The sequence below is a fragment of the Olea europaea genome, chromosome 6, assembly GCF_002742605.1.
Source record: "Olea europaea var. sylvestris chromosome 6, O_europaea_v1, whole genome shotgun sequence".
Taxonomy (NCBI): domain Eukaryota; kingdom Viridiplantae; phylum Streptophyta; class Magnoliopsida; order Lamiales; family Oleaceae; genus Olea; species Olea europaea.
The window spans coordinates 28,230,787-28,240,778 of NC_036242.1; the positions used below are offsets into that span (position 1 = coordinate 28,230,787).

General features: G+C 32.5%; 1 protein-coding gene across 3 annotated transcripts; it reads right to left on the reverse strand.

Annotated features, from left to right (window-relative positions):
- Nucleotides 1-5,217: 5,217 nt before the first annotated feature.
- LOC111396338 (dnaJ homolog subfamily B member 6-like) lies at nt 5,218-7,842 on the reverse strand. 3 transcript variants are annotated; one of them, XM_023022748.1, is made up of 6 exons: nt 7,553-7,842; nt 7,320-7,407; nt 7,145-7,221; nt 6,998-7,054; nt 6,110-6,178; nt 5,689-5,773 (listed from the first exon to the last, which is right to left on the reverse strand). In XM_023022748.1, the coding sequence occupies exons 1-5, from the start codon at nt 7,652-7,654 to the stop codon at nt 6,134-6,136; spliced, it is 369 nt and encodes a 122-aa protein (XP_022878516.1). In that variant the 5' UTR covers nt 7,655-7,842; the 3' UTR covers nt 5,689-5,773; nt 6,110-6,133. The 3 variants fall into 3 exon arrangements, with proteins under 3 accessions (XP_022878515.1, XP_022878516.1, XP_022878517.1); XM_023022749.1 differs by having other exon boundaries at nt 6,110-6,195; XM_023022747.1 differs by lacking the exon at nt 6,110-6,178 and having other exon boundaries at nt 5,218-5,773; nt 7,553-7,830.
- Between the last annotated feature and the right edge of the window lie 2,150 nt (nt 7,843-9,992).

Below are 9,992 nucleotides of genomic sequence, written 5' to 3' on the forward strand. Positions count from 1 at the left end.
TACACGGTTCAGGAATTCTGAGTCTAGGAGCATACTCGTGTGCGGGAGCTTGCCCATTGCCCACCGCACGTTGGAGTACTCGCAATTGAGCTCTCAACGCTTCCATTTCATCCTGCAGATCAGGAATGATTGCAGCAGCTTCCGTCATTGCTGCGCAAGCTCTTTGGCTTTCATCTAATTGGATGTGTAATCTACGAATCTCAGATTCGGCCATCTCGACTTTTTCCTCGAGACCTTCCACAGCATAGCACAACCTAGTAGCTGTCTCATCAAGCGCATCCACGCGCTGTTTCGTAGTACCTTTCTTTTGAGGCTCTACCACTTCAGTGGTGTGTGATGTAATTGGATCCATAGCTTTCTTATCGAGGGTCGTGAGCTGCAGCTCTGATACCAACTTTCACGGGGTGCCTTTCTTCTTAGCACAGAAAGGGACACCGTGCGGTAGTAGTCTGCTCCGCTAGACTACCTTCCGCCTTTTCTCGGTCGCGTCAGGACGAAAGAAAATTTGATTGCAATTTTGTAGAAAGCTTACAATTGAGAATTTGAATACATTGAAAGTAAATTGAACATTGATTGATGAAAACTGAACATTACAATTGATGAAAGCAGAAAATTACAAATGCTGGTGCAGGGGGCGGACACTAGTGAGCTTGAAAGATTTTTGAATGACTAATACCCCCTATAATAGCATTCTGAACAAAAACCCAAGTGACGGGAGTAGACGTTTAAAAGACGAGGAATCATACTAATCTTTTACCAATATCAGAGCTATTTTACAATTAAAATAACTATTACAATGAAACGAAAATTACAACTCAAACTTGAAGTAATATTTACAATGTGCGGCCGAAGTTGGGCAAACTGCGGCTGCGATAGTGTTAAGGGGCTAAGTAAAGCTACAGTCCTTGACACCATGGCTCGATGGGCCGATTTTTGTTAAAAAAAAAAAAAAAGACAGTAAAGCTGCCTTTAAAATAAATAAATAAATAAATAAACCACAAAAAAATTGAGACGAGTCAGCTCGGTAAGGCACTAGGCAAAAGCTCGGGTCTAGCCTCTTAAACGTTTGGCTTGACTCGACTTAGCTTGAGCCAAGAAAAGTCCATCTTAATTTTACTCGAGCTAAGCTCTAGCCTCGATTTTTAGCTTGTGAGTCAGGCTCAACTTGACTCGTTGACATCACTAAGTTTATCTCATTTTTCATCTATTCTTCAAACTCTCTTTGCACCTGTGTAACCTGAACAAATTTGTGCATGTTGCTGCTTAGCAATATCAACTAAAAATATACTTATGAAGCCAAAATTCTAAAAAATGTAATGCTTGACGATGTGTGAAAGCCTAGCTTCGATTTATGCGAACTTAGGCGAGACCGATGCGTAAAAAGCTTTCTTATTTTAATATTATTTTAAAATTTTAATCAATTAAAAATAATTTAATAATACATACAAATTATAGTAACAAATACAGTTTTAAGGGCTTAATGACGTAAATATATTTTCGAACAATAAACAAGATATATTATAATGGTGCCAATTTAAATATATGAAGAGTTTTTAGTATTTATTAATTAGTAAAAGATAAAAATTAATTAATTAATTAATTTCATAAAATATAAATAACAATTATACAATAGTACTACACTTTACAGCCAAATCAAAACTACAATGTATGGTCAAACCATGATTCTAATCTCAAATCCAAGTTTATAACAAAATCTTTTCAGATACCCTCTATAGGTTAATGGACCAATAAGTTAAACAACATTTTGCACCTATCAATCCATTGAAGTAAAAGTTAAGTTTCTATTTGATTTCCATTTTTCTCCCTCTTTTTTGTAATCACACATTTTTCATCAAAATAGTACATGTAAATAAAATTTTTCCCCTATTTTTCATCCATACATTTTTCATCAATCTACTATACTAAAATTCATTTTTTCATAAAAATGGGTGTCGAACACCCTCTAAAATAATTATAATTATTAATTTTTGAACCTTTGAACCCAATTGACCTAAACGTGGAAAACTTTATGTAGTAAAAAAAAATAATAATAAATTAAAAAAAATATTATTAATGTGTGTCAAAGCGCGCCTATGAACGGTGTGACATCCCAAATTTTCTAGTAAAGATTTTTATATTTTAGAGAGTTTGTTTTTAATTTTAGGAACTTAATTTTATGATAGAATAAATGTTATTAGGGATTGTAATTAAAATAATAATATGAGTATTGAAAATGCAATTTTATAATTGCATATTTGCCCAAGGGTTAAAGGTGCAATTTTATAACCAATAAAAAATAACACATTTTATGTTTTTCACAATTAAGCCCTAACAAAATCTGTAAATAGGGGATACTTGTGAGATTTGCCATACCTTGTCTCCCATCATTTTCACTTCTTAAGGTATGTATTTTTTTAAGTTAATTACTTTGAAAATATTTTTTAGTTAAATTATTTATTTAGATAATTATTTAATTTATTATTTATGTATTTATTTTAAGTACCTAGTTGGTTTATAAATAGGAATTAAAATGTGTGATTTTAGGATTCTTTAATGGTTGATAAAAGATAATATTATAGTTAGTTTAATTAATAAAAATCAAGGAAGATAAATTATAATTTTTCCATTTCAAAACCTTAACTTTGAAAATTTTAAAATTTATAAATTATTTCAAGATATATTGAGTTTTAGTTTATTTTGCTTGCATTATTAAAGATTGTATAAAATACATTTGGGGGAAATGTAGTAAAGATGAAGTGAGTAGGGATAGAAAATAACTTGGTATAATAGTTGTCAATATCATCATGATAATGGTTATGAAAATTGGGCCATTACTATATTTATATATATAGGATTGGTAAATTTAAATGGAAAAAAAGAAAACAATTAGTACTTGAGGCTTAAGCTTAAATTACTTTGATCTAGTTATGTGATAAGATATGAAGAAAAATTGCTGTAATGCGTAGTGTCAATGGTAAGATATGATGGAAATGAGATAAAGAAGAATATGGATTGAATAAGAAATTTACTAATGGGTATGAATGTGTATATATATACTTGTGTTAATTGAAATGAAAAATGGATCAAGCATGAAATGAGAAAGTAATATGGTAGTATGTTGGCTAACTTAAATTGTACATGTAATAATCTTATGAAATTTAGTTAATGACGATAACGTTAATTTCATTTATATTATTATTATTATTATTACTACTACTAGTAGACAATAAGTTATTACCATTATTTTTATTAGGGGTATGCTATTAAATAACCTATATTATCTTTTAAGTTTAGTTCAAATGTGATAATTGAAAAATAATAAGATAAGATATGATTAATATAGAGGTTATTGTATTAAATGCAGACATCGATCAAGGAAGTCGTGAAAAAGGTTAATATGATATTTTTCAACTACAGTACAAAATACATTAGTATATGTAATTATGTGTTTATATGTGCTTGTCTCTTTTTACTATGTAACATGGTAGCATGTTACATGTGCATTGAGTTTATTTGGAAAACGTATGTATGATTACGTTTTCAAGATCATGCGTACTTTTGTTATCATACTGATTGAGTTACAGTTGAAAATTTTGAATGTGAATCTCATTATAAATGTATCGTACTATTGTGTTCAAATAACCATACCGCTTGAGGCTCCTGACGGTCATTAAGGGTAGCCAAGGATAGGGTATTGGGAGTTCGGTGCCTATATATATAGACGGTGTTAAGAGGTCCCTAGGTGGCCTTGGAACTGCGGATAGGCACTTGAAGTATTGTATTTATGTGTAGGCTGTGCCTTGAATTTGTTATATGATATACTAATGTGGCTTCTTGAGTCTCGGTGGGCAACGACAGATGCGTTGATATTGGTTTGCGTGCAAGAATAGCCATGTTAATTTTGAGCTCATACGGTACACTATAATAAAGATTTGGGCTCATATATGTTTGACATGCATCATCGCATCATCATATTTATTGAACTCTATGGTTCACGTTTTGTATTTTGTACTGTAGATGTCCTCGCGAGAAATTGAAATTGTCCGTACCACCGGACATGCCGAAATTACTAAGGACCTCATGACTATACATGTTATATATAGGCGTACTCACTATACACGTTTTTATACGATGGTTGATGAGAAGGAAGAGATTAAAACTTTTGAAGACGGTAAGAATTTTGTAATGGTGATGATTGATGTTTATGATTTGATCACTTGTCGTTATGTAAATACTATAATGTATATAAAGTAGACAAGGTGCCATTATGGAGGGAAAAATAAAAAAGCCTAGCAAGAGAGTAGTGAAAATGAAAGGATTTTGAGAAACTTTAACATACCATCAAATAGGAAACTTTTGAAAAATCAACAGGCGTTTCTTTTGATCAAAATTTTTGGTAGTCATATGACTAATGGGTTATGAGGTGTATTTTGTAAAACAAAATTCTATGAGATTCTTTTAACTCTTTATATTATTAATTTGATTTTCTTTGATGTATTATGAGTTTACTACAAAATGCTTACTTTGAGTTAAAAACAAATTGTTAAATCCTAATATGACCTTAATTTGAAAAAAATAATAAATAAATTAATTAATGAAATTAAGAGTAAAGCGTCTCAAACGGTCAATGCTTCTATTGAATCGCTATATCAGTGCACAGGTCCTAGGTGTTACGTTTTTCCCAAGCCTCACGACTTTCCGACGTCATTTGGAACAATGAATGACACGCAAATTTGGTAGAACTTTTGGCCTTGTATCGGAATTTTTACAAGCACATTTGTCGGGGCCTTCGGTGGTCTTAAGATTAAATATAGATCTCAAGTACATCTACTTGCAAGCTTAAAGGAGTTCCACCTTATTCACCTCTTTGAGCTGCATTGCATTGAGAAATAGGTTTGCTCCTCCACCTTCCAGCACCGGACAGGCATCTACCTCGATACATGGTCTTACAACTTTGCAGAGAACCTTCGAAATTTCAGGCCAAGTCCAATGTCCATTCATTTCACTACTAAGCTTCAACAAAATAAAATGGGCTAAACTCAAAATTGCTTCAAAACAACCCTTCAACAAGGACCAGACAGCCTATTGCACCAAGCAGAATTCGGCCCACTACATATACTAACAAATAGTGGTATCATACTAAACCAAAAGCAAATAACAAATAAAACAGTCCTATCCCATTTTATTTCAAGAATTTGTACGGTAAATTTAGGAGAATAGCATAATAATTAAAGTAGCATTGCACACGAATAAATTTCAGCTGTAAACTTCTTTAAACAGACTATATTTCCTCAATAAACCACAATCAGAAAATGAATAGGCACTTCGAAGTAACTACATAACTACATCAACAACTCTATCTTATATCCCTTATTGACAGAAATGGCTCTTCTTCAATCTATAATCTCAAAGGCAACACACTGTTATACCAGGTTACATCAGTTCGTGCCTTGGGGAGAAAAAATGTATTCTTCCTTCAGATGGGCACAAAGGGCACAAAGAGCTAGTCGGAGGCTTCACCTATTTCTCATTGACAAAACCTATTTGCTGCATACATTTCGTAGGCTGACCTGTGTAAATGCGGGCTGCCATCCATTAGACTTGCTTCCCACGAACTTCCCATTGGAGTTCCAGAACTATAAAGACCATGTCCAGAGCACCATTGAAACTCATATATAGATTGCTGAGGAGAATTTGTCCATTGAGTAGTCTCAAAACCTCGAGCCATCTCCCAAAACATACTTTGTAGTTCATCAACACTGTAGGTCTTACCCTGCGTCCAGAACGAGAATTACATATCCATTAGTCGAGAAGTTAAAAATCATAAATGCTTACTTCCCGATTTCTCTTATTACTAGCTAAGGACATGACCATAGATTTTCAGCAACTAATTAACTACTGATTATGGTACATAAAAGATGCTTACATAAGTTGATTTCTCAATGCTTTAACAAATCATAATCATAGAATAAGAAAACAAATGTATGCAAGGCGCTGCAATATCATCAAACTCTTGATGACAGAATAGATTATTATGTTTCATTTTCAGTATTTACTTGTGTGCATGAGCATTCTTAAAGATGAGCAGAAAACCAAACAAATCAGTTTCCAATTACATCTTCCCTTTTCTGGGTTAAACAGCTACTTGAATCCGCTTTAACTGCTCAGAATACATTGCCTGAATTTTAATAAAGACTAAAATGGTATCAAATCTTTATACATATAGAAGCAATTGGATTACAACCATATAAAGAATGAAAGCAATATTCAACAAGTTACAAAATCATCGAAGAGAAGCAGAGAATTACTAGAAGATTTCACCAAACAAATCATTTAAGATATAACTAAAGGAATTCAAATTCAAGTGTGCGTAATTGATGATTTCTGCTCGTTTTGTTATATGATTCCAGAAAATGTTGTAAATAAACCAGTAATGAACTCATTGTATGGTACAAGTTACAAAATCTTCGAAGGGAAGCATAGAATTACTAGAAGATTTCACCAAACAAATCATTTAAGATATAACTAAACGAAGTCAAATTCAAGTGTGCCTAATTGATGGTTTCTGCTCGTTTTGTTATATGATTCCAGAAAATGTTGTAAAAAAACTACTAATGAACTCATGGTATAGTACAAGATACAAAACCTTCGAAGGGAAGCAGAGAATTACTAGAAGATAACACCAAACAAATCATTTAAGATATAACTAGACGAAGTCAAATTCAAGTGTGCATAATTGATGGTTTCTGCTCATTTTGTTATATGATTCCAGAAAATGTTGCAAAAAAACTAGTAATGAACTCATGGTATAGTACAAGATACAAAATCTTCGAAGGGAAGCAGAGAATTACTAGAAGATATCACCAAACAGATCGTTTAAGATATAATTAAACGAAGTCAAATTCAAATGTGCCTAATTGATGGTTTCTACTCGTTTTGTTATAAGAATCCAGAAATTGCTGTAAATAAACTAGTAAGGAACTCATGATAATTATACCTCGTTCCTCACATCATCCATAAGAGAGACCATTTCTTCAAGAAAATCAGCAAATCCCTGTAGAGACGATGAAATTGACATACTGTGAGAAAATATCTCCAAGATGCATTTATAATTAAAATCTGGACATACTAAACAGACACCTACTTCGACATCCTTATCGTCGCCATCAGGATCATAAACCCCAGCATTATACATTGTCCTCTTCCTTTTATCCGATAGCACTGTTTAAGCCAAATAAACATTTAATCGGTAGTTCAATCAACAAACAGAAGAAAACGTACTTACAGTTAATAGAAGAAATTTGAAGAGAAAATATCACCTGAATAGGCTTCTTGAATTTGTTGGAATTTCTGCTTAGCCTCACCAAGCAGTGTTGGATTTTTAGTCCATTTATCTGGATGCCATTGCTGCATCAAGTTTAACACACATAAAATATAACTAAAAACAAATTCTCTGAACAATATATGGCTAACCAAGATTTAAAAATGATGGACAAACAAACCATAAAAGACACAATTAACAAGAAACAAGATTGTGAAGTTCGTAGCATACCATAGCAAGCTTACGGTAGGCACGTCGTATTTCTTCATCGGAAGAGTGAGCATGCACCCCAAGAATGCTGTAATAAGAAAGTAGCCCGTTACTCGACTCCATCTCTGGGGCAAAATTATCAAAATAATCAGTTTACAGAATTGATTTCTTATTCACGACCAAACTAAGCAAAGATATTTCTCTGAAATCTACTTTCTTGGGTTCGAATTGCTTGGAAAAATGCAGAACAATGGGGAAAGGCGGTAGATACATATATATACTAAAGGGGACGATAACTATTGATGGAATAAGGCGGTTTGTCATGTGGGGTCCTGTGGAGAAGCTGAAAAATATCTATACGACAAAAGCTTATGTGGAAGATGGTGAATGCAATCTAGAACGTTCTTCAGACAGTTTCTTGAATGTTCGGGGAACAGAATTTTCGTGGCCGCCTGTTAAGATATTTTGGCAAAAGATATTTTGTTGATTGCTCATGGTGTTAGCGAGATAATTAATTAGGTGATTTGAACAATAATAAAATTATTATTTGACAAATATCATTTCATAAAGATTAATGCTACGTTAGATCAAATATTAAATGAAATTAAATTATTTAATTTCACTTTTCATTTAACCCATCGCATAATAAGTAATATCACAAAAATTGAAATTATAATTCCAATAAAATTAAATAGCATTACTCTCTAATTAAAAAAAAAATAAAAGAAAAAAGGACGAAGCTGAAAAGTGCTTTTGCTAACTTCACTTGGGAAAAAAAAAAAATAAATAAATAAAATTATGATGTGTCCATTTTAAATTTTTCGTTCCATCCTACTGTACCAAATAAATAGTTTTCATCTTTCAATTCACAATGAAATTGTCTATAGACTCTCTACGAACCCATCAACATTTCGATTCGAGTCAAAGCGTTCCAAAGGTTCCAATCATTTAAATACAATTGGAAATCGAATAGAACAATTATACTATTTTTTTGGTTACAAAAGTAAAATTTTGAATAAAGGCTTTGAGGCCACAAATAATTTTTTTCTACTTAATTATATAAATTTAAAGATGAAGTTATGCTAATCAAATTACGAATTATAAAGGGACACGCCAATTTAAATAGAAAATAAAAGAAAGCAAACATTTAGCCCTTGTTTGAGCCCCATTCTTTGGAAAAATGTATTATTAAATAATATTTTAACATTATTTCAACAACACATATTTCAATAATATAATATTACATGCAAATCAAAAAATTTCCTTATTTTTTGACCACATAGTTCCCACCAATACACTATCAAAAAAATGCATTTTTCCATCAAAATGGGGCTCAAACAAGGGCTTAACGTTTTCGCATAAAACCCTATATAAACAACAAAAATCCTTCTATTCAAAACCTTAATGTCTTAGATCCTACAACTCCGAATATGCAAAACCATAATAAATTTATCCTTGTATTACTTAGCTTTGATTTTTCACCATGCCCAATTCACTGCTGGAAGCCGCATGTCATCAACTTCGGTGGCTAGATCTCTACCTATCGTCCTTCATGTGGGAACAAAAATTGAAGCACTTTATTGTTGGGTCCCTTTACCAGAAACAGCTCCTATCAATCAGGGATGGACTCAGAAAGTTCTTTCAGTGTGAGCGATATTAATAGAGGTCCAAAGTTCAACCTAGAGAGTTAAAACAAAATATTCCCTCCAATTCCAAAGAATCAATTTGAAAAACCAAAGAAGAATAGGCTTCTTACAAAGCAAGAGGGTGCATAGATAAAGAAGAATAGGCCTGCAAAGAAATATTGTACATATAAAAGGGTTAAAAAAGGGTACCAATATGGGGCCGTTTGGGAGTGATTTTTTATCCCAAAAATTTGATTTTTTGACCGTTATTTCATTATTCCAGCTGTAAAGTTTGACTTCGTCTCTCACAAGTGGCCTCCACTTTTCTCCTAACGATCAAAAAATTAATCTCAAAATCGCTGCCAAACGGGGGCTATATCAACATTATCAGTAAGAAAACTTTTAGGTTGGGAGGAAGTTTTAGAAAAGGAAAATGAAATAGAACATAATTGCACTTCAGGCTAAATTGGACTCAAGGAATTAGCATAGGATGCAGCAAATGAAAACCAATAATAATGCAATCTAACTCTTGAGGTTCTTTATGAAAGTCCAGCTATTGTCATTGTGAATGAAAGGCAACGATCACACGATGTAAGCCTCAAGAAACAAGAATAACTAGATCAAACATAAAGTAAAGTGTAGAAAATTAAAGTTGAACACCAAAGAATTATTTCGACCTAAGCCTCGGAGGTTCAATGAATGCTTCTAACACTTACATCCTCTGTTGAGCATCCAAAAAAATGATTATGCTCCATTGTACTAAGAACAAACCAAAATGGCAACAAAATTACAAATGTTTAGAGAGATGAGAACAAAACACTTATTCCTTAAAAAAT